Raw genomic sequence first — 26,423 nt, 5'->3', positions numbered from 1 at the left:
AAGTTGCGAAACATTAAATATGAACGATACGCAAGAACCCTATTAGTGAATTACAGGATACCTTGTGTCACATCCATTACAGACAGGTAACATCACAGATGGGCGAATAAGGCTAAGCTTTGTTTCCTCTGCCCTTGAGATCAGTGCCAGCCGCTGATTTATGCTACTTCTTGAAGTCATTCTATTTGGTGCCCCATTAACCGGCAAGATCCTATTCTCCTTTAAAAATCACTCAAAAGCCAACTTCTCGGCAATGCCACAGTTGAAGGCCGAGCACTTTCCTCTGCCGTGCTGCTAGAGTTCCTTCCCAGCCAGGTTGGGGAGTCTGCTTCTCCTTAGGAGTGAGTGTGCAGATATGACTGGACGCAACCTGAGCGGCCGCCATGTTCATACCCTTGTGCCCCCAGCAACCAGGGCAATGTCCAGTACCTAGGAGTGCCTAGTTGATGCTGGTGGAAGCCACAGCAGAAAATCCCATGGCGCTTCTCCCAGATTAATGGTTACCAGAGGGAGAAGAACAATCATTTAATTCTGTGGCATTCAGTCCTAGCCCAAGGCAAAGGATCATTTAGATCAAACTTTTAAACTTCATCATCATATGGGATGCTTAGAGTCACCTACATCCGTGTCTCTGTCCACTTAATAGATGAACTTCCAAGAGGTTCAAATGAAACACTCTGTTGAAAGGCAGTGGCATTTAATACTATCTTGGTTCAATTTTCAGCTGGACATAAAATTTAATTGCAGATATCTTAATACACAATATATATATTCATACAATATCTTTTGACCCAGAAACAGATTGTACGCTGGTTTTTATTCTTAATAGTTCTAGGAACATCACCTCTATTATACCAGTAAGTACAGATATGTCACACTGGTACTTTTTATAATTAAGATGGCAATCTGTTATCTTTAGCATTCCTATTAAGTAGTGAGCATTAGTTCTCTGGAGGATCAGAATGATGCTTATAACCATGACAACCATAGCACCCTGTTAATTGAGCACTTACGTCTACAAATAACTCTGTTTCCCAGTAGACTATTTCATTTAATCCTCACAAAATGATTAAAATGAGGTCAGTATTATTAAACCCCATTTTATAGTAGGAAATGCTGAGGCTAAAGGTTATTTGATTGATACAAATCTACGCAGTTAATAGGCTGTAGAGCCAGAATTTAACTGTGGGCAGCCTATTCTTGTAAAACAAACTAAAATAGCATGTGCCGGGCACTACCATCAAGAACCTAACGTGGATCATCAAAAGTAATTTGTGCAAAGGTCAGCTGAGTGGCTCACTTGGTTAAGAGCTAGCTCAGGAGTGCAAGCTCTGAGCAACAGGGTCGCTGGTTCAATTCCCAGCCCAAGCTGAGCTGCCGCTGAGCTGCCAACAGGTGGCAGGATGGCTCAGCTAAAAAAAAAAAAAGTAATTCATGCAAGAAACACTCAACATCCTATCAGCATCTACACCACACACATGAAACAAACAGACTTACCATGGCTACTTAACTGGATCTACGCCATATAATTATTAAAAATCCTCTCTTAAATACTATTTATACTAGTGTACTTCTAACCATAATAAAACTACCTTAATGACATTAACTTGGTATGATAATATCTGAAATATAAAGAACTTCATGGTTTTTTCCTAATGTATAGTAGCAGGGGTTTTCTATAAAGGCCCAGATAGCACATATTTTCAGCTTTGTAGGCCATATGGTGTCTTCTGAAACTACTCCACTCTGCCTCAATGGCATGAAAGCAGCCATAGATAACATGTAAACAAATGGGGTTTACTGACCCCTGATGATTATTACTGAGATAAGAATTCTAAAATTTAGTAAATGTTCAGTGTGGTCATGCATATGTGCCTATAGCAAAGGATTACACACTTATAAGGAAGCACATTTTAAACTGAAATAGTATGTATTTATAAATAAAAGGGCAAGGACAAGGAAAATTTTGACATTAGTGTAATAGAAACACCCTGACCCATCTGGTTCCAAATCCTCACCACTATCAGCTTTGTGGCCTTGGGCAATTTAAACAAAATTTCTCTTGGTCTTAGATGTCTTGGTTTACATGGGGAAGTAAAATTTCTACCACACAGCACAGCTACAAGGATTAAAAGACAGAACTACTACCCTAAAGTGCAAAGGGTGTGGTGATTGTGAAAACACAGGAATTCCAGCCCCATCTGCCACAGCACAGTGCTAGCCAATCCCCTAATACATATGTCATAGCAGTAGAGAGCCTGGCGATCAGCAGGGGCATGAGGAATACTTGCTGAACAAATGGATATAAGGGGAAAAACACAGTTACTCTGGATGGACAAAACTGGCTAGATTAAATCAAAGATTCTATTATTTACTGCCATACTCATGTGTAATTAGTTCAGAATTCATGTTCGGGTCAAAAATTATCTGGATGGTCTGGGTTTATGAAGAGTAATCACTGTTCAAAACACAGAGAATTAGGAACAAGGTCTAAATATACTACTGGAGATGTCAAAAAAATGTATACAAGTGGACACTTTGGTTAACGCCGCTCAAGCAGTAGTTCGCCGTTATCAGAAGCGTCTGGACGCTGATGGGAACCACTATGAGCACCTCTTGTAATTGCAGAAGTCAAACGTGATTTGTATTCATCTTTTGTTAACAGTACATACTGAGTATTACAATTTTAATAGGTTTTTCCTTGCTTAAAATGTGTATACGTTTTTTTGGCACCCTCTGTTGTTTTATTCAAATTGGTATTGGCTTATCCCTTTAGATCCATATCCAAGTTCTTCTTAACACCCCAAAACCAATAAACCTTAAAGCCAGATGGATGCTGCAGTGTGCTCCCTTTCAAACAACACCTTTCTCCACTGGCATCGGTAACACAGTTAAAACTGACATCTTCCACCCTGGTGTCACTGATTCTGACACAAAATGGCTGGAAATTTTACGACCCTACTGATATGCCCTATTTTTTTCTTCCCTCTGCCTATTTCTTTTAAATTTTAGAAAAATATTGAATTTTCTCTTATGAAGCACATTAAGGACTCGTATTAGTGGCAGTATATTGGTAATGAAGAAACAATTTTCTTATTAAGTACGGTTGTAAATCACATTTTCTCTCGGGCACTGAAACATTCACATTCAAAACTAGATTATGTCTTTTTTCATTATCTCTTCTTTGCCAGTCACTTCTGATCTGTATTTTCAGCTCAGGGGCAGGCTACTTGAAATTAGAGTTTTACAAAGTTAGCCATCACCTATGGCATGACCTTTGCTCTTTATTAGGGAAGACCCCTAACTCACCTTCTATACAAAAAAAGGAAGGAAAAGGGGCTTCGTGGAGGAAAAGGACTGTACGTCGCTGGTCCCTTTAATGGTGGCATCTAAATCGTCTACTTCATTATTAGAACTAGCTGGGAATACTGAACGCTCTCTGACATGTTATGGTATACCATAACATGTTTCCCTTCTTAGGCCTCCTTTCCCAGAAAGACTTCCCTCAGTTGTAGCTTTTGTCCATTTCAGGAGTCTCAGATGAGAGTGGATGAATGTTCATTAAAATCTCTTCTATTTCTGGCGTTAACATGTGGTCCCTCTCAATGAGCAGGTATTTACTTTTAGAAGGTTGCTTTCATTCTCTTCTTGCCATCAACATCATTAATTTGTTATCTTTTACAGTATTCCTTTGTGTATCTTTAGCCTGGAGATTTTTATAATAACTAAATTCTCTTTTAAGTGCCTTTGTCTTTCTATAGAATATACTATAACATATGTCCCTCAATGTCTATCTTAACATCTAGTAATGCTACATTTACAGAAAACTGCAGCAAAAAGAACTGGACTTAAGTTAGAACATAACAAGGCCTTACTAGTGCAAGAGAATTCTGTCTTGGTCTGAAATATGGGCTTAAGTTTATGTGGCATCCTCTCACTGAAATACACGCGTTACCTCACTTCCTGTTCACCCATCCCCCTCAAAAGCAGCAACATCAAAGCAAAAGCCCTACATTGTTTCTACCAGAAAAATCTCAACACATAGTAGGTCTTGAATTCATCATCCTCAGTTAACGTCCATACTTGCCAGCCTGGCTTGATGGTCTCCACATTTTAGTCCCAACCCAATGTCTTGTAACTCTACTCTGCAAGACGTCTGCTTAGCTTATATTGGACTGACCCTGTTTCTCAAGCATGCCGTGTATATTTTGGTGGCATCATATTGGTTTTGCTATTCCTACCGACTCTAAAGTACCCTATAGCAAAATCCATTGATAGACACACCACAGTCCTTCCAGTTCTACTTCAAATGCCTTCTCCAATCAATCTCTTACTCTTTGAAGTAGGCTCTAGGCCCATACTTTTTACTATCCAGATGACTTTGTATTTCTTTGACTTATATTTCCTACTAGATGTTCACATCCATGAGGGTCAGCCATCCTGTGTGTTCTCATTATATGACCCATTGAGCCTAGCAAATGGCTTAAACCAAATAGGAGCTCTAAAACCTAATGTTGAAAAGTGGACATTCATGATTGTGTAAACAGCCGTCTTCATGGAAAGAACATCAATCCCACTGCAAATTACTAGCTGTTGTAATTTGCAGTCACATGTTTTTAGGTTTCAAAAAGAAAAGCCCTGAAAAACGTCTTTCGCTGCTAGGAAAATAGAAGTTAACAAGTTCATTCAGCCAGATCTGTCACAGATGGTCTTACAAGGCCTATGAAAAATACCCTGGGAAAGGGTGGCACAGGTATTTAAAAACAGTGCCTCAAAGTATGCATTTACCTAAAGGTATATCTATCTACTTACACAAGCACTTATGTGCTACATTGAATAAGAAGTTGTCATTAAGTAGGGAATGAGAAACCATCCATCTTGTACTGTATCTTTTTTTTTTTTTTAAGACTGTGATACAATGGATTTTAAGCTAATGCATCTCAGTTTTAAAAGCAAGTTAAAGAAATGCAGAACCTCAAAAACACTATGTTAAGTAAAGGAAGCCAGACACCAAAAGACCATGTATGACCCCACTTACATTAAATGTTTAGAAAAGGCAAATCTGTAGAGGCATAAAGTAGATAGTTGTTGCTTAGGGCTTATGCTGAGAACAAGGATTAACGGTGAATGGGTGTGTGCTACTGGGATGATGAAAATGTTAAGACTGGATTATGGTGATGCCTGCACAATTTGGTAAATGTATTAAAACCAATGAATTACATGCTTATACACTTAAAAATGAGTGTATTTTATATGTACTTTGTACCTCAATAAAGTTATAAAAATGCAAGGAAGTTACCACAGTGATCATTGGAAACCTCCTTGAGGCAGAGAAAACATCCCATTTTAAGCTCCAATTTAACAGTAGAGCTGAAATAACTTTACCTTAATAAAAAGTGAGAGGAAGACTGACATTGTTGTAACATTTATGGGTAGACTTTAAAAGTATTTGTAGTACAATGAAATTCACCAAGTCCCTCCATATTCATTCAAGCTAATCCTGGAAGTATCTTTTACTATCTGTAAAATATATAAATACCCTTTAAGAAAATCAACCCAAGAATTCACTAGTTGTTACAATAACATTTGGTTGTAAAGTATAAACTCAATGGTTGCTTTTGTTTCATTGAGAAAAAAAGGAAGTTTTTTAGTTCTTTCAGTTCACAACATTCCCATGAGGAACATTAAATAAACAGAAAAAGAAAGTTTAAGGTATTAATGCTACATCTACCTCTCGAAGAAGGCACTGCCTCTTCCCCCAATGAAATAAAGGCAATGAAAATCAACCAAGTTTAATCTTACAGCAAAACAATAATGTGATACTCACCAGACAACCTTCTTCTTTAATGAAATCTAATTCCAACTACTCACTCAACTAAGATTTAATTGAACTTTTTCTAAGGCAGACACTCTGCACGACGCTAACTAAAATCCAGTCCTTGTTTTCAAGGAACTCACAGCCTAGGTATTGACAGAGGTAACAGGTGATGATGGAGTGTAAGACACACCCACTGCCAGGGGAATGAATACCCAGGTCACCTAACTAATTCAGCCTTTGTCAAAAGAGACCACACCTGGTTAGGTGGCGCTTAGAACAAGTTGGGATTTGCCAAGCTGCTCATACAGAACAGACTGTATAACCAGGACGTCATGTGAAATGAATTGTTAGACTGCTTATTAACCAGCAGAGTTCAACAAGCATAAGAATTGTTTAGAATTTTATTTTTGGTTGGGAAGCCACTGACGGTAAGCTAGATAGAAATTTCAAGCACTGCTGTTTTCCTTTTCCCCAAGAAAGACTATCCCAGCCAAGAGTGGGTTACCTCGGACCACCTCTTCCACAGACTCCGTGGTGGTGGTGGTGGTGGTGGCAATGCTGGTGGTTCTCTCCGTGGCCTCTTCATAGGGTTCCTCAGCCTCTTCCTCGACCTCACCATCCTCATCGTCCTCATCGTCCTCGGCTTCTTCTTCCTCCACGTCCGTCACTTCCTCCTCCTCTGCTACCTCCACGACTTTGTCTTCACTGGAGCAGGAAAGAGAAGTAACAGTAATAGTCATTTCAACCAATTTCAGGAAAGGAGAAAAAAAATCAATGATGAGGAATGTTGGAAATCTGAACAGGAATGTGGCACTGAATTGAAAACATACACAAGGCATGAAAAGCCAGCGGGTCAGAGTATGACCCCCGCTCAATAAGTCGGCAACTTTTCACCCTTGCGCACAGCTCTTCTTAGTTTATGCAGTTGTAAAAAGAGGATACCAGGATTCCAAATATATGACATTCTGGAAAAAGGCAAAATGATGGAGGCCGTAAAAAGATCAATGGTTGCTAGGGGTTTAGGGTGAGAAGGTAAGGATGAAGAGGCAAAGCTCAGGGGATTTTTTTCAGGCAGTGAAACTACTCTGTAAAAACACTGTAACTGGATACACAACATCATGCATTTATCAAAATCAACAGAACACAAAACGTGAGCTCTACCGTAAACTACAAACTTAAGTTAATGTATAAATATTGGGTCAATTGTACTATACCAGTGCAAAATGTTAGCACCGAGGAAATGGAGGGGTCAGACAAGCAAAGAGGGGGGCCAGGGGGGCTCTCTGTATTTCCTGCTCAAATTGTCTATAAACCTAAAACTTCTGTAAAAAGTAAAGTCTATTAAATAGGGGGGCGGGGAATACCAATACGTGTTGGACTTTACTGTATTACAGGAATGACTTCTCATCATGTACGTGAAAATACCACACAGCGTCTGCATAGTAAATACTCAAGAAGAGTAAGTGGAAGCTGGTTCAGATATTGCTATTGAAGGTTTAAATTGCAAACGGAGGGGGAAGAGGAAACTGGCTGAAATAAATCTATAATACCCAGTGGTCAGTGATGCCTACCGAAATGATACAGGTGTGCTCCCTCGTCTTACCAGTTGTATAAGTTTTGTAGAGTATCAGGTATCTCAGTGGTTCTTAAATTTCACTGAGTATCAGAATCATCCGGAAACCTTATTAAAACGGAGATCACTAGGCACCATGCCCAGAGTTCCTGACCCCGTGGGTCTGGGATGGGGCCTGAGGGCTTTCATTTCTAAGTTCCCAAGCAATGCTGATGCTGGTGGACAGGGAACAATATTCTGAGGACCACTGAAATACGCAGCGCTGAGAATTATGGTAACAGAGAGCTGTAAGTCACAGTGTAACTGGAAAAGGGATCAGAATGAGTATTTGTCTTATTAAATATGTATACAGTGATGCACAGTGGTAAGAAATCGGCAAATTTGGATGGCAAAAGAAGGGCATGTCTGGAACAAAATTAGAAAGTTCTAGTAAAATATCCTTGAGGCAATCATGTACCTGTCAGCGCAGACATCGTCATGTGAAAAATGATAAATGAAAATTGGAAAGTGTTAAATCGTGAAAGTACATCACATTCCATCTGGCCAGACAGGAAAAATAGATGATTCTTACTTGATTAGACGACAAAACCAATAAAGTAAAAAGATCTAGGTGTGGGAGAAGATTTCAACATATCAGGAATATCTGCCAGGGTCTTTATTTGACAAGAAGCACCACAGGAACAGGGTTGAAGGCTGCCATTTGACATTTACATTTCCCTTGAAAAAAGGGACAGCAGAGGAGAATTACTACTCCATTGCTGATTCTTGCCTGCAAGGAGAAGCTTACTGAGGAAGAAGGGAGAGGAACCTGGCGAGTTTGTGTCAGACACAACCTCCATGGAATGTTAGTGAGTTCAGCATGGTCTAAGAAATCGGATTTCTAACATATGGGGGAAACAACAGGTTCCCACAATCTAGGAAGACAGAAAGGAAGATGGCAAAAGGCTCTCAAAAACTGACCCTCTATTAACTTTGCTGAGGGCAAAAAAGGGAAAGCTATGTGAAGAGATGCATACAGCACAAGACGAATTTCCTTGTTAACTCAGAATTTAAAGAACTTGAATACATGCAAGATCCATAAACATATGCATGACCCTTCTGATTCTGATTAAATATGATGCAAGAGATAATGAGTGAACACACACGAAGGAGGTGAAGCACGTGGCTCAAGAAAAGAATAAGGAGAAACTTATTAACAAAAACGTTGATAAGAATGAATTATTAGTGTGTTAATAAGTGAAGTTAATACAGAAGATCTTATTTGGTTATTTTAACATTTTCTACACCACGGAAAACTGTTCTCTTTCCCTAATATGTTTGAAAGCTGATTTCAACAAGAAGTAGGTAAGAAGAAGAAGAGAAAAACACTGGCATTGATAATCAGATGGTATAAGCCTTCATCTGCTTAGAGAGAAATGGGGTGCAATCATTGCTTTCTTGATTGCTTGAATTTCTGCATAAGAGTTTATTACCTGAGTCAACATCTCAAAAGAACCCTAAACTTAGCAGTTGCTTGGATACCCCAAATTTTATCCAGTATGCTTCTCATTTTTCTATAGAGTCTCAATGTCATACCATTTGCGAAAAGAATAAAGATGACTCAATGCATTCATCAGCCAATTTATTGTGTATAAGCCCTCTTCTGTAGTCAATAAAATCATAGGCACCAATGCTATTTAGTTCTCCAAATAAAGTGGAAAACTCAGATAAAACCAGGGAGAAAAATAAAATGAAACCAGTATTCTCCTTAAACCATGAAACGTGCATGCTGTCCAGAGGCATGAATGGAGTGACAGGGTCTGAGCATGTGATCCAGGGTTCAGACAGCACCATGCTTCCCGGGGGGTGGGCGGGGAGAAGCAGTGAAACCACGACCCTGGGTACCCCCAGGAACCTCCCTACACCTCCTCTGTTATGACTTGAATGTTGCACTTACAGCTCCACACAGAAAACGCGCTTACAAAAACAGCTGTGTTTAAAGTGATCTGCATTCTGGTATGCGTCTAGCCGTGAACAAGAGCGAAATAGTTTATGCCCGTCATCCATCACTACATCTGCCTGAGCAATTTACTGGCATAATAACAAGGAACAGAGACACATAATAGTTCAGCTGGAGGAGGAATTAAATTACTAGGCCTAAGAGAACTCGGGTCCTGATTACCATAGCTTTGATTTCTGGAATGAAATTTAGATGTCCATGAATCCAATTATTTATGCGAACACTATTAAAACAGTAGCATACAGTTATGTTTTAATGATGGTGTCTCTTCCCCAAGAATGCCAAACATGCCAAGGTTTCGACCTCCAATCTCAGTTTTCATAAACAGCAGGAAAGACAGAAAGGGGGAAAATTACTTTTCCACCTTTGCTTCCATTGCTGCGAAGCTTTGTTCTGTTGTGACTAAGGTGACCCGGTTTTGGAAGGCTGATCACAGGGCAAGAAGACAAGCAGGGGCCAGGTTATGGAAATGTCACCAAGTGTCATAAAGCAATTTCCTTATAAAAATAAACAATCAAACAACTCACAACAAAAGAATACCTTGGGAACACAGTGGAATATTCATGTCACATTCACACATTTCAGCGTCTGTCAATGTATGGTAGGCGGTCTTTACAGCTTTTCAATTCCCCTCAGGAGAAACACTTGTGAAGAATGAGGGAACTATCTGAAAATGCTGACGACCTCAGAGGTATCTGAATCTACTGAGGAGACTAAAGGGTCAAAGGGACATTACTATGAGGAAATAAATCACCAATGATAAAATTTTGTGTCAGCACGCATGATTTTAGGAGGTGAAGGATATACTAGATCATGAAGGTGATTCTCCTTGTATCTCTAAATAAAAGCTGACCTTGATAGAATTCCATTTGCATTTGCCTTCTCTGACATTCCCTTTAGATAGTGAAAAATTTTGATTCACATGCCAGCGTGAACTGCTTTTTGTTTAAGTCATGCAAAACAATTCACCCCTAGCATTCTCTAAACAAGCTGTCTCCTTTCAGTCTCTCTTAAGACTGATTTTTTTTCTTACCCTTTGTAGGACAAAGGAGAGGAAATGGCAGGGAGAAAGCTGATTCCCATGGTTTCCGTGAATTGGACAATCACGGGACCTGAACTACTGCAGTATGAGGGGAGAGTGAACACAGAACAGCTGTGAGTCCCCAAAATGCAACAACCAACCAAGGGAAACCAGAGAGGCAAGTGTCAGCAGGAAGAGGCTCAGACACTGCTGTGCTGATCGAGAAAGGGGAAAAGTCACCCCAGAGTCGGGAATAGAGAGAGGAAATTTAAAAAAATTAAAACAAAAAACAAAAAACAAACAAAAAAACAAGGTAGGCATTCTTCCCCTCTCTGCCCCAATTCTCACAGCTGCCCGTTTAACCTGGAGGGTACAATGGCTGGATAAGACAGTGTGTCCCAGAGGAAAGCAATGCCTGGAATTATTGCTGTTAAATGAAGAAAACTAGAAGTTGCCAGAAAAATGGGAGAAAATATAAAAGAAGCTTTATTCTCTGTGATTCCAAGTAAATGTTTCAAGATGGGGAGAGCTAAGGCAAAAAACAAAACAAAACAAAAAGAGGACACACCATCTGATTCTATTTATATCACCTATGAAAACAGGTGTCCTTTGTATTGACAGAACTCTGGGGAGTTACACTCGGGCAAGGGGAGGGAGGTTAGTGCTGGAGGGACAGGAGAGGGGACTCTGGGGGCTGGCAAGGCTGTGTTTCGGCCTGGTTGTCAGCTATTCGGCTGTGTTCCATTTTGAAAATTCACCCAGCTGTATACCTGTGTAGGGGTTCAGGACGAGTCACCCCAAAATGTGTTTCTGTGGAGCGTGGATTGTTTTGAGCTAAAGGCAGCTGAGACCCCTGCGACTCCAGGAAAACATCTGCTCCTTTTCTCCCCACCGCTCACCAACTATCTAGAAGAATTTTAAATTAAGAGCTGGGCCCATGGTAAGAGTTATCACCAAAAATGACTTTTTACCTATCTATAGGGCAGAGCAAAATTCTAAATTCGTGAACCTCTATTCTCCTTATTGTCCTGCGATGCCCTTCTCCCCCCAAGCTCCAAGGTGACACTTAGCTCAGAAGGTCATATATACGCATTTCCCTTTTCTGTCATGAATGTGGGCCTATGACTCAAGTACGTGGGGTTTCCATGCATACCTATACTAGATTTAGTTATTTTCTCTTGTTAATCTGTCTCGTCTATCTGACCATTAGATCAGCTGGAAGAAACTTGCGGGGAGAGCAAAGTTTCTTCCTCCCCCACACCTGTGATTATACCTCCCATCCCTTCCTTGACCAGGGCAAGAAAGAAGCCATATTCTCTATGCCCTGACTCCCTTGCAGCTAGTGAAGGTCAAGTGACACACATTTCCAATAATCAGAAGTCCAGAGGATGACACCTGCTTGTTATTCTAGGGGGTCTTCTAGGAAAGTTTTCACTTTACTGACGACAAGGTTCATCATACTCAGTGGTCAGAGCACTTTAGCTCCTTTTACCGTTCTGCCCTTCTGTAAGGACAATCTCCATCTCTCCATCGTTAGGTTATAAACATTAAGCCGCAGAAGCTGATAAGGATGGCAGGGTGGAAAGATACAAAAAGATGGCATCTTTGCATCAGTACACCATCCTAGGGCACCCTACCACCAGCGGTGCGTGTTCTGTTCCTTGCAGACAGTTTACAAACCTAAGCTGGGCCTGGGTTACAGACTCCTACTTAGAACGGTAAGGACAACACTGAGACACTGCAAATTCATGACTCAGGCAATTAAGGGTGAGCTATAGATCACAATCTTAATCTGACATTAAGATGTATCATAATTCATTTACATTTAATCAATGCCTATTCTGGGCAAAAGAATCTACACTAATGACTGTATGAGTAACAGACATATTGCATACTAAATGCTCTAGAAATTCAAAGGAGAAAGTGATTCTGGTGAGCTAGAGGTGTCTGAGCTGGTAGGATGTGAAAAGTGGGTGTGAGGAAGAGGCAGAGACGTCTATATAATGCACAATCAGGAATAACAAGTATATAAGCTTGCCTCCACCAGAATTTCACACAGGCACTGAGTTTTAACAGTGAGGTAAGCCAAACTGCAGAGGCCAGGGATTCAGATGTTTTTTTCTTTAGTCAACGGATAGTTACGTATTTGACTTGAAAGGGATATACAGCGATTGATAATGAGCAAAAAATGGTAATGCATGAATTCCCTCCTCTATCAAACCATTCTGTTAAGTGCTTCTTTACACCATACACCAGCCATTCAATTAACAATATTGATTGTGCTTTACCCAAGCGCCAGGCACCAGTGTAGGTGAGTGAGCGTCTGATCTCTCTAACTATATATTTTAGTGGGGAAGGCACAACATGCACGAATAAGAAAGAAAAGAGTGTGTGGGGGACAGGGGAAGCATTTCAAATAGGGCGGGTCAGGGAAGGCCACGGAGAAGGGGTTGTGGGAACTGAGACATGAGATGCTGAAAGTCAGGTTGAGTGGACGGTTAATGCAGGATTAAGAGCAAGCGCAAAGGCCCTGGCATAAGGACAAGACAAGCTTAGCATGATCAAGATAAAAAACCACAACAAAGAGCCAGCGAGCTTCGGAGGGAGTGAATGACGGGGACAAGCGCAAGCAGGGCATGCATGCTTACTTATGTGCCACAAGAATTGCTCAATCTGATTTAAATTGTGAATCGCTGGGTTTGGTTGTGGTTGCTGGATGGACAGTGGACTCTAGGGAGACGAGAGTGCAAGCTGGGAGGCTAGTCAGGGACATTGTGCCGGGAGCGAGAGATACACCAGGGAGCAAGCGTAGCTCAGGGGGCTAACAGCCAAAAGGACAATGACATCATCACCCATATACATGTAAAATTACTACCATGATCACGATTATTAATGGCTAGGAGATAAGAATGAGATCTAACCAGATCTGGGGCGTCCAGTGAGGCATTCATGAGGAAGTCAGGGATAACTGTAATGTGACCTAAAAGAGACCCAAAGGTAATGAAGTCTGGGAGCTAAAGATAGCTCTACACAAAGCTCTACACATAGCTCTACACATGTGCAAAGGGCCTGTGGCGGGAGGGAGGAAAACCCAAGCGTCTGAAATGGAATCAGCTGACAAGAACACAAAGAATGCTCAAAGAAGGATAAATGAGCAATAACATGGGACCAAGGCGTGGCAAGCTATGGCTTCTGACATATTTTTGTAAATCCTGTGACCTAAGGGTGGCTTTTACATTTTTGAAAAGTTGTAAAAAGAAAAGATTTAACAGAGATGGTATGTGGCCCGTGGAACCTTAAATGTTTATTATCTGGTCCTTTACAGAAAATTTGCTGACCCCCTGCATAGAGGACGGATTATGGGGTGGGGTGGGTGTGGGAAGAGTGTGAGACTGCACTTTGTTCTGATGTGAAACAAAAAAGATACAATGAAACCAAGTGAAAGGCCTCTAGGCTGCCCAAGTTCTCAAATTCTAGAGAAGAAACAACAGTGACCACTGCCTCTGACCTCCTTTAGAGCTGGCAGAATGCAGGGTCCAAGAAGGCAGGGGTTCCTTCAGCATAGCAGAGTGGTTAGCAGCATGGTGGAGTGGTTAGAAGTGTTTGAATCCTGGCTCTCTGTGACCTTGAGCAAGTTACTTAACCTCTCTGTGCCTCCTTATCCTCATCAGTGAAATGGCAAACTCATACGCGGTACCTTCACTTTATAGGGGTGTAATGAGGAGGAAATGGGTTTATATTTGTAATACACTTAGAACAGCACCCGACCTACAGTAATAAGTACCATGTAAGAGATAAAACAAAGGCTACACACATAGTACTTGGTACAGCACCTGACAGAGAATATGCTCAAAAACCATGTTAAATAAATGAATGGCATCGTGACTAAACACTACTGAAATACGCCTCCAGAACACTCGGAATTGATGTATTGTATGATAATTACATAGTTTGGTTTTCTTCTTTACTAGAAAACATAAAAGAGTCAGATATTAGGCAGTCCTAGGAAAGATTTTAAGAAAGAGAGTCCAAAATTAGTTCATCTCTAAAGTAAGAACCAAACAAAAAAAAACCAGAACGGTGTTACAGATTATATTTTCAGAATCCTAGTATCACAGGGCAAAATATGTTAACAGAATATTAACAGATATTAACAGAACCTACAGAGTACAGTATTAGTTTCAAGAGTGTATTGGCTGCTAAGGTTCTTGCCCATCCCAAGAATAAAATTAACTGTATTCACTAAAACGTGCTAGGCATGAAAAAAAACTTAAGGAAGATTACAAAGCTGATAGTTTCGTATAAAATCAACTTCTCTTCACACCAACCTGTAAACTCTGTCCAGTCAAATTGAGTGGACTTCTAAAGTAGAAGACTGATATAAACAAAGGGTAAGAGAAGCATCGCCAAGCTTTTGTGTAAACCCATAGTGCGTGGACAGAACACGTGAAGAATAATTTCTCTTTTCTCCACTATGTTGGCACACGCTCGTAGGTAGAAGAATATTCCAACAATAGAGAAAAATATTGGAAATATAAATAAGATGCAAGACAAACCGAAGGAGGTCAGTTCACAGGAAAATTGGCACAGCTCCTTCAGCACGCCAGGGTTAGGATATAAAAAGTTCTGTTCCGAATCTCAAGCATTTAAGGATGCTGCATAGCATCCAGTGGGAAAACACAAGCCATGAAGGTCATTTCTGGTGGTCAGGGAAAATCTGACGATGAATCCAATATCTGCTACTGAAAAAATTATTGTTAATTTTACGGGTGAGACGGTGTCACTTGTGCTCTGCAGAAAAATTTCCTTAGATGCTAGAGATACAGACCAAAGTCCTTAGTATACTTTCTGCCTGCACTTTACTTTAAATCATACAAAGTTTATTGAAAGGGGGAAAATGACATTCTGGCAAGCCTTACGAAATACTATGTGTGGAATATAATTATAGTAAAAAGCTAAATTGCTTTTTTTTTTTTTTTTAGAGATTATCTTGGAGGCAAGAAAAACCATATATAATCAAAAGCAGTTTCTTTTCCTGACAGCTTTATGAAGCAACGAGGATTAAGGAGAAACACCCAAGATGATAAAAAGTTTCAGAATCATTTTAAACTCCTGATACGTGAACCAAAACCTTGCCTCATCAGGTGCTATGTCAGAAAACTTCAAATGAGCGAATTCCTCACATCTAAAGATTTGACTGCTCCTTAGTATCGGTGACCTGTATACATGTTGGGTTTTTTAGCCACTGAACATACTTGAGTGCGTTCTGGGTTCCAGTGGGTGTTTTCTATATACACTGAAGTTTTTGCCTGGAATGAAACACAAAATTCCCTGCCCTCTTGGTGTTTATATTCTATTAGGGGGAAGGGGCAGAGATAATAAGAAACCAAAGTGAAGACGTTATACTAGCACATCATGGGCGACAAGTGCCATGGAGAAAATGAATTCAGGAAAGCTAGATAAGGTATGCTGGAGGGGGGAGTTGGAGGACTGTTACAATTTTTAAGAGAAGATGCCCTGAAAAGGGAACATTTCAGCAAAAGCTGTGTGCCTCACATCTATCCCACTGTGTCTATACACATGGCGACGCATGACGGAAACTGTAGAGATGCCTGGTCTCAGGTAGGGCCCTGTTCCCAGGAAGAAATAAATACATCTGCCCCCATCCTCAGGTGGTTCCAAGTGCCATTTATCCCAAAGAGAAAAAAATCCCCCAGACTCCCTGGCCTCTTTGTTCTGTGGGTTGGAGATAAGTCTTTTTCAATTGCATGGTAAAGGTTAAGATACAGCAGGGTAAGGACAAACGCAGCTGGCAACTATCACGAAAATCTTGGGTAAGCCACAATATTTGGGGAAAGCATTTTGGAGAGGTGAAACTTTCAGGTCATTTTCCTTTATGAGCCTTAAGTTTCCCTCTTCCTAAACACCCACGTCCTTGCTTTGGTAAGTATATTTTCTAAAAAGCATCTGTAGTTCACACCTGAGAAATCTGTAGGGTCAAATATCAAGTTATGGACACGCTTTGTACAATATGACAAATGTAGAAGGTACAGGGCGAGGAAATGAGAGTGAAGTACATGAGTTTTTAGGCCAAACTACTGGTAAGAGCTGTTTCTGTGAATTCTTTTCCTTTGCTCAAGGAAAAATGACACTGCTATACTGCAGCAAAGTGGATGTTCTAGCTTTCTGGGTCCTCGAGAGGGGGTTACGGTGTGGTACTTAAAGGCACATCTTCAGAAGCCACCGATCAACTCTGATGTGACTGGGCAAGTGACTTCCTCTGCTGTGACTTAGTTTCTTCATCTTTAAAATGAGATGATAATGTTACCTACCTTCAGTAGATGCTGTGAGCAGTCAAATGTGTGTCGAGCAAAAGGTAAGAGCTAAATACTGGACCTATTCGCTATTAGACTATGGCTTAATTTATAACATAAACTGTTTTTTTTTTGGTTACTTTTTAATGTTATTAGGTTTTGAAAATTGTATGTCAATTTTCATATACACATTTGTTTTTCATATACAATGTTTTCCTTGGAGTTTATTATTCAGAAGAACAATCTATGAAGGTCTATTGCTTCCTAGGCATTGTGCCTAGGCAAAGTCTAGCCGCTGACCACAGACTCGGAGTCCTGCAGAAACGGACATGTACACACGCGTAGAGTAGGACTGGGAGATACACGCACATTAACTGTAATAGATTAAAAAAAGGAAGCCTGCTAACACAGCCTGGGAGGGACGGGCTGAGGAAGTAACGGGTGAGCTGGGAACTGAGGAATGAATAAAAGGGCCCTGCAGAAACAGGGACCCGCACCTATGAACACATGAAGTCTCCGCAGGATCTGCCAATAGCTCCGTATGGCTGGAGGCGGGGAGTGGGCGCCGGGAAGGGAGTGGAACGCGGCCACGATATGTTATGAAGGGCCTGGCTTTAAAGGCTCTGTTGATCCTTCTTCTGCTAGTGACTCAGAACCTACCAGAAAAGCTTGAAAGCAGAGGAATGGCAAGATGAGTTGTATTTCAACAAGTATGAGCTGGCAGAAGGTGGAAGGACAGATAGGTGGGGGAGTGACAGGTGGGAGAGGGAGAGGGCTCCCGAGAAGCCTGGCCAAGGAGGACGAGGGGCGGGGGGGGGGGGGCTCTGAGAAAACAGCACGACAGAACCGGTGGCCGTCTGGACGAAGAGGGTTAGCGAGAGGATGAAGCTGATGCTTCGAGATGGAGAGATGGGCTGGGGAACGGTTACCAACAGTAACAGAGGATGCAGCAGGAAGAACGAACGGTGAGGAATGGCGTTAATGGCTTCAGCTCCAACAGATTTCAGATGCTGTAAAAGCTGCTGGAGAGGCCACTAGCACACAGCTGGAAATGAAGGACTAGACATTTGGGCCACAAACACACAGATCTGGGAGACACTGTTTTTCTACTTCCATTAAGTAAAGCACTACACATTTTTGCTGTTGTTTTTCAAAACCGAAGAGCGACGGTTCTTGAAAGACCACAGACAATGGGCCAGATGGGCCACTCGCTTTCTGCATTGCTAACATGTCCCGTTATGAAACCACATGTAACTAGAAACAGAACCTAGCCTTTTGCAGTTGAATTACGCCGTTCCTCCCTGCTTTCCCCTCCCCCCCCCACCCCACAAGCGTACTTCAAGCTGTTTTCCAAATTTGGTGTTCTATGTGAAAAATTCCCCGAGAAGATATTTTCTAGTGTCGATTACAGAGCGTAATCAGGAACATTCTACTTTGTTTAAAATAACTGTAAGAAAAGCCAGTCATTCAGCAAATGTTAGTGGGTATTGACTGTGCACCAGGCATTCTGCTAGACCTGAGGCTCTAAATCAGAAAAGGATAAGGTCCCTGTCTTCAGGGAGCTTACATCCTATTGGGGGAGTGAAAGAAGACAAGCAAAGAAAATACTACAAGGTCTAGTTAGTGTCAGGACCAACTAAGATTGAGAATATCGGGAGGAAACTGTTTTGAAATGGATGATCAGGGGAATTCATTTTGAGAAGTTGCCAGCAAAGGTGAGGGTGAGAATGAAAAAAACAACCCACTGAATGCTGGGGAAAACCATTACAGAGAAAGATGCATCAGTCTTGGGGTGGGGAATGCTTGAAGGGTATGGAAACTACCTGAGGGACGGGGGGAACAGGTGACTGGAAAGGTGGAGAGGAGCTGGGTCATATCCATTAATATCATTAAAGAAAAAACCACAGGCCCCAAAAAGAGTCATTTGTGTTAAAGCCTATGACAAGGAACCTAGACTTAATACCTGACCTAAATGCAATTTCAACCTTCTCCAGGAAGGCAATCTTAATTGGTCACCCTGGAATTTCCTGGTCAGTACCAATGAGGTCATCTGTCCTGAAGGCCCTCTCCATCCTCCAGTGCCCCCACCCCGCTAAGGAAACCAAGGCAATCTGCCTGATAAGACCCCCGCCTTCGCCTAAGGCAACGGTTCTCAACCTGTGGGTCGAGACCCCTTTGGGGGTCGAACGGCCCTTTCACAGGGGTCGCCTAAGACCATCGGAAAACAAAAAGATATTTACATTACGATTCATAACAGTAGTAAAATGACAGTTATAGAGTAGCAACGAAAATAATTTTATGGTTGGGGGTCACCACAACATGAGGAACTGTATTGAGGGGTCGTGGCATTAGGAAGGTTGAGAACTGCTGCCCTAAGGGAAGGTAACCTTGTCTGAAACAATCCTTTCTTTCCTTTTGCTAATAACTTTCTTGTCCCGCCCCATTTCTATCTGTAAAAGCCTTCTTATCATATAGCTTCTCAGAGCACGTCTCTACTTACTAGATGGGGTACTGCCTGATTCATGAATCCTTCAATAAAGCCAATTAGAGCTTCACATTTACTTGACTGAATTTTTGTCCCTTAACAATACCAAGACAGAATGTAGACAAGGGCCTGGCACAAAGTACCTGTTCGATCATTGTTCCCATTAACAACGTCCTCCCCATCCCAACAAAAGGCTTTGTTGCTTTTTCTCTGTGTATTTGGTACTAGAAGCCACTAGCACATTTTAATCCGAGGACGTCTATGATCAGCTTTCTGTAGATACATTCATTTCACATCCTGGCTGCTGTATAGAGAACGGCTTAAGGTGTGTATGTGGGAAAGGTCCGCTGTATAGCAGAGACAATCGGAGCAGAAACTAGTAGGATACTGCAGTAACTCCGGCAAGAAAGAGCGGCAGTCGAGACTAGGCTTGTACAGTAGTCTCTGGGATACGTTCCAAGAACCCCAGTGGATGCCTGAAAACGTGGATACCACCAAAACCAATACATACTATAATTTTTCCCATAAATACATATTAATGATCAAGTTTAATTCATAAATTAGCAAAAGACTAACAGCAATAGCTAATAATAAATTAGAACAATTACAATATATTGCAATAAAAGTTATGTGAATGTGGTCTCTCAAAATATCTGATTGTACTGTACTCCCCTTCTTGTGATGATGTGAGAAGACACAACGCCTGCACTATGAGATAAAGTGAAGTACTCAGAATGGTACACAAGTTAAAACGTATGAGCTGTTCATTTCTGGAATTTTCCATTTAATGTATTTGGCCACCGTTGACCATGCGTAACTGAAACCAGGGATGATATGAGGGGACTGCTCTACTGGAAAAGATGAAGAGAAGTGCACGAGTCCAGAACTGACAGGATTTGTGGAAGGGACAGTACGCGTCTCAGCTTCTTAGCTCTAACTCCTGAGAGAGGGTGTGGGGCCGTCACTGAGGCAGAACAGCTTCGAAAACCCAAGATGAGGAACAGGGAGTGTGGGAATTAAGAACTCTCTTTTGGACATGTTAGGCTTCAAGTGCCTATAAAATAACCAAGCAGAGTCTGGCCTGGAGAAATTAACCTTGGCCTACTTGACAACACTAGTATTTAAAGTCAGGGCATAGATGACAGCAACCTGGGGGCGGGGAAGTTTAAATAAGAAAAATACTATAATAATCCAAAGGAGATAACCAGAGTCAGGAATTTAAGCAACATTAAACAAACAAACAAACAAACAACAACGAAAAAACACATTGATGGTGAGAGAGTTGAAAACAGAACAAAAAAACCTCAAAGCCTTGTGCAAAGAGTGTACAGGAAAGACAGGCTGAAAATGACCATGGAAGACAAGTTACATAAGAGACAGGTCTGCCGAGAAATAGCAAAGGTAATGGGTTCTAAGGGTGTATTAACCTTAGTGTCGACTTGGACTTTTCATCCTACAAATGATTACATTCCTGAGCCCTGGGCCATCTGGGCCGGTCTGTGCTGGAACCTTGATTAGGCAGATAAAGAGGTGAGGAGGAAAAGTACTACTTTATTTGTTTGTCAACCATTAACAAGGACAGAGCAAAAGCAAATTCAGTCCCATTTAGGGGTTCATGGCTAAAGATCACAGATGTTCTAAACAGTATAGTATTTGAGACAGAGGTGGGACATACAGAGTCTATTTACTAACGTGCACATGGGCAGCACGTTCCCAAATGGAAGTTAAAAAGGCGACCGTGTTATGAACGGTCTACGCACCAGTGCTGCTACGTGGGTTTCAGCACCGACAGTGAGTTGTAGGCTGGACTCTAGGTGGATTAGGTACATAGAGACACCATAAAGTGTGGTCTCAGCATCCGGTTCCTCTGTGATTGGCTCCACCCTCATTAAATTTAAATGCAATGTTGCTATCCTGGACTCCCTTGTAAACATTTTCATAAAACCAAAGTGCTTCCACATGTGTATGGCTCCGTGGCTCCAATTTTCCAATAATAGTTAACTATAGAATTCTCCCGGGAACTACTTGAGGCTAACCGACTAATACCCAAAGGATGTACAATCACTTAAAGGGAAACAAATGAACAGCATGTTCCAGGAGGTAAAAGATGAAAACGTTGAGATATCTCCCCTTATTAGTAAAGTTTAAGATGCCATAATTCTTTTACAACAGTTTCTGAAATATACTTTGACTATAAAATTGAAGGTCTTCAAATATATGAACTTGAAAGTAGAATGACTTTACTGCGATTTGAATATCTACTGAATTTCTATTCAAAACGTCAAAAAGAGCCCAAATCAATTGCACGTTAATATGCTAATCCTAGGAAATCGTATTTTCTAATACCTTTTGCTTCTCTAAAATAAAAAGGACTCCTGCCTACTTAAATTCATAAAATATCAACAGTTGTTTAATATGAAAACCTATTTTAATAATGTTCTCAACCTCATCTAGGACAGAAAGTACTTAAGGAGTCATTAGCTATTATTATGGATTATAATGATTACAGGTCCTGTGATAAGGCCTTCCCTCTTAAAGACCTAATTAAGAGGGAACATGTTATAATAGCCATGATTATCAAACCAGAGATGGGAGGTTATCATTATCCCAAAAAAAGGGCTTTTCTATCTGACAGTGGTTGGCAATGGGTGGGAGACTGACTTGACTAAAGAAACATCAGTCCCACACTGGCCTGCTCTCACAATTGCAATGTGTGCATTATAAACAAGTCCACCTTTTTAGCGCAACATGCTTCCATATCTATTATTTAACTCAGTTCTGGAAACAAGTACTATTATAGGCAACTGCAATTTTTCCCATGCTAGATGTGAAGAAACAGGCTCAAGAAAATCTTAAGGTTCAAAGCATACTTTAAACCTTTGAAGACCTTTTTGAAGCAAGAATCATCTTATTACTAACAAGTCCTTTGTTTCCTAAACGACTTTGGGTACATCTATTACATCGGATTTCTGTTTCTACAGAAGTGTCTTTTTATGCAGATTAGCGCTATCATCATTAAATGATCATAAATGCAATACTGCACTTTCCTTCACAATGATAATCTCTTTTCTAGTTTGGTAGCTAACGTGTTAACATTTTTGTGTCCAACAACATAATCTCATGACTACTGGTGTTGGAGCTGCTGGCAAAAAGAGGCAGTATATACCTACTGCATACCTCAATGACACATAACAGCTCTTCACACCGGACTGCCAATGGGTACTAAGAAAATTTTGGCAGGCTAAATTCAACCAACAGTAAACAATGGTCTCCAATGTGAAAGAAAAGTTCAATTACTGTCTACAAGGAGATACTTACAACAGCAAATCATTCATGTAGTTTGAATTACTATGGCTCTCAATAAAATGGTGATATCTTATAAAGATATTTTCAAGTAACTTCAAATACCACGCTATACTTTTGAATATCCTTGGGTAATTGATTCTAAAATTACACATTATACTTTACTAAGACAGTGTGGTCAATGCACAAGAATTTATGGCCTATTTCGTTCTCAATATCCGGTTCTCTTTATGACTGTTTATACGGTACAACATGTTTGGTAGAAAACAGGACTAAGTGACAATAGTAAACATCCATTCATCCGCTGTATCTCCGAAAGTGTGAAGATAATCAGATTTTTTTGTGTGCCCTCCACTTATTTTTTACTTGACGACAAATGCATAGAGAATAATAAAATGTAGAACTGAAGACACCACTACTGCTAGGATTATTTAAAAACATATAAATATTCCTAATTCATACTTTCAGTTACCTTCAGTTACCCATTTAAAGATGCTTAAATATGACTAGTGATACAGTTTAATAAAAAGAAAATATGCCTGTCTTTATGATATGTTGTATGCAGCGGGGAGGGAGACAGGAGTAGGAGTGAGTTTAAGTAAATAATGACATCAGTACCAAGGGCATGTTTAATATGCTCATACAATTTTCCTTAATTACAGAAAAATAATTTATTTCTATAATATATAATGTAAAACAAATATATAAAATGATAGAAAAATATTACTAATAGTAACTTCAATACTTTACAAAATATTTAGTTTGAACCACCGTTATTTATTTAATAGCAATAAACTACTCCTTTAAAAATATTGTGGATTTACATTTGTTATTAGTTATTTGCACATTAGTTATTGTATATTTTAACTAATTAAGATTGTACTGCTAATGCCTCACTTCATATAGCAAATATGCCATGGGTTAAGTAAGGAAACAATTTAATTTTCAGATAAGTGAGCCTATCTTTGAAGGAAGGAAAGGCTACGAAAGTACAGAACACTAGTTAGGACCATTTTAAAACAAACGAAACATCAATGGATTGTGAAGATGAGAAATATATAAAACTCAACATATATAAAATTCAGCTTCAGCTAAGTGGAATAATTCCACCATCTACAATTTCACATGAAAACACTGAAAATGGAGGGTGGAGAAAGAAGCTGACATTTGTTCCTACTTAGGAAAGTTTATGTTTACTCTCTGCTCAAAGGAAAGTTTTGAGTATCTCTAAATTATTTTCTATATGATCGACTTCATTCCAATACAAACACTGCTTATTAAAACTTTGCTGAGTTCTCTGTGATAAGTCCTGGGTACTAGTTCAGACTGAGAGGGAGACGTGATGTACTACAGCTTGACTTCTGATTTTAGAGCTCCTGGAAGCCAACTTATATAAAACTAACTTCAAATAAAGACCCAGCATGCAATTTATTGTTACCAAGGATTTGATGAGGCATATGGCTGAAATAAAGGACACCTCTTTGGGCATAATATGCTGATATGTGAATCTTGAAGCCAAAGGAAAAAACAAAAAACTAGGGGCTTTCCAATGAAGATAATCTCCAGATATTGGTTTCAACAAGGAATTTGTGTTTGGGGGTACCACTGCCAGAAACCAGGTAAAATCATACGGACTTGTATTTTCTTCCTCTTTTACTACTATTTTTGTAATCCAGGAAATTTGGATAGTTTAATTAAAAAAAATTAGAGGGATAAAGAGAGACCTTCCATGCCTCAGTGGCATACAATTCTCAGCACCGAATAATCCAATCCTCCAAATAACTCTTACAGATGAATTGTTCCCCAAGACTTTCATCCATCCATATCCTGGTACTGGGGAGGTATGTCCCATTAGGTGCCTAGCAAGCATGCGATCACGGCCACCACTGCCACATGTAGCTCCGATGGCAGCAACCCAGCCCTGCACTTCAAAGGCATCTCCGCCTCCAGCCATCACCTGCCTGGAAACCAAAACAAACCCCACTGCTTTGGCCATACATCTGTAATCTGGTTAAGGCTATTAAAGTGTTTTGTTTTTCTTCTTGACATACATGTGGTCCAAGCTTATTAAATACAGAAGCTCAGCATTTTTTTTTATTAAAGCTGGCAGCCAGTTCCCTCAAGAGACAACGCAAGCTTCTGCTCCTCTCCTATTCATCATTTTCAAATTAGTTCCCTCATTTCAGTACAAGACTCAGTGATACAGTGACAGCCTCAACCAGTGCAAGAAGCTGACAACCCAGCATTGTGACCATTACGTCTCAAAGCCACACACTATTTCATCGTGTCCACTCTTGCTTGACTCATCCGCTGGCAAAGACTGAAAGATGTCATTTATCGTTTGTATGATTCTCTCTGTGATCCTCTAAAGTTGTTATTTTCCCCCTTGACCAGTTGATACCACTGACTCAAAACACAAGCAGAAAAGCAGCTGAAGATTATATAATTCAGAGAATTTTGACTCCAGAGATCCAAGCAAAACATAAAAGTCAAATAACTCTCTCTCTAAAAGAACAAACAAACACACTCACAGCCAAATTTAAAGACAAAGGACTGACCCACTAATAGACACACATTCTCACAGCAGCCTGAGCTCACATCCCAGGCTAACTGGAAGACAACACGTACATAACTTACCACGTGATTCAATCACAGGCTTTCACAGAGGACAAATAACGTATTGGTAAAATGCACCCTCCATACCACCAACCGGTGATTATTTTCTGAGAAAAGTTCTTGGAGCACTCAGACCATAGTTAAATTGGCTTTCAACTAGACCTAGCAGTGTGCCACTCACAAATGAAAACTTAACAAGAGCTTTTTACGCTGATTGCAATAATGACCATGATCGAGATTTCATCCCTTATGCTGAACATCGGCGTGTGTGGGTCTCTGCTCAAGTTTCTGGGATATGACTGGTCATGGGCTGCATCCAGCATTATTTGCAACCCTCCTTGTTTCTGGAACAAAGTGGAGTCCAAAGTCCCCAGAGGGCTTAATAAAAGAATAAAAAATATTCTCATAATCGTGTCCATGTATAGAATACAAAGAATTATGACAGAGACTGAATCTGTAAAAATCCTAACAGGAGTATATCAACAAATATGGAAAACAAAACAGTGGTGTACAGGCTGGAAATGCTGACTATACAGCCCAATCTTCAAGAAAGGGGATGCCAAGGAGGGCGGTCACCGTAGGGCCGTTGCTCCAGTCCCCTGTGCAAGTGAAGTGATGCTCAAGGTTATACAACAAAGCTTCTACCTAAGATGGAGCAAGACATGAGGGAAGTTCAAGCTGGATTCAGAAAAGGAAGAGGCACTCGAGATCAAACTGGGAACATTTGGCTACTGGAGTGCTCCAAAGAATTTCAGGTCAGTCTAGAAAAAAGAAATTTTATAGACTTGACTGCTCCAGTTGTGAAAACCTATGGGTTGCTTTGAAGGAAATGGTGGTACCTCAGCATTTGACTGTCCCGATGTGTAACTTGTACCGTGGACAGGAAGTCACTGTCAGGGCAGAATATGGAGAGACAGAATGGTTTCCTACAGGCAAATCTGTCAGACAAGGGTGCATTTTATCTCCCTATTTGTTCAATCTGTACACTGAACATACATGAACAACTGGGCTAGACTCAGAGGAGTGAAAATCGATGGATGAAATGTCAATAACTTAAGATATGCAGGTGACACCATCTTAGTGGCAGAAAGTAGCACTGATTTGAAATGACTTCTGATGAAAGTGAAAGAAGAAAGTGCCAAAGCAGGGTTGCATTTGAACATCAACTAGACAAAAGTTGCGACTCCAGAAAAAACACACAACTTTAACAAAGACAATGAAGATACTGAAATTGTTAGCTTTTGCTTACTTTGCTTCAGTCATCAATGCAAATGGAGATTGTAGCCAAGATGTC

General features: G+C 40.5%; 1 protein-coding gene across 2 annotated transcripts in view; it reads right to left on the bottom strand.

Annotated features, from left to right (window-relative positions):
• Positions 1-26,423, bottom strand: part of APP (amyloid beta precursor protein) — a 198,856-nt gene that overhangs the window by 110,131 nt on the left and 62,302 nt on the right. For both annotated transcript variants that reach the window (XM_019662036.1, XM_019662035.1), the window contains one exon: positions 6,324-6,523. In XM_019662036.1, coding sequence (XP_019517581.1) covers positions 6,324-6,523 — 200 coding nt within the window. The remainder of the gene's footprint in view (positions 1-6,323; positions 6,524-26,423) is intronic.

The sequence above is a fragment of the Hipposideros armiger genome, unplaced genomic scaffold (assembly GCF_001890085.2).
Source record: "Hipposideros armiger isolate ML-2016 unplaced genomic scaffold, ASM189008v1 scaffold_363, whole genome shotgun sequence".
Taxonomy (NCBI): Eukaryota; Metazoa; Chordata; class Mammalia; order Chiroptera; family Hipposideridae; genus Hipposideros; species Hipposideros armiger.
This window is presented reverse-complemented; position numbering and strand designations above follow the sequence as displayed.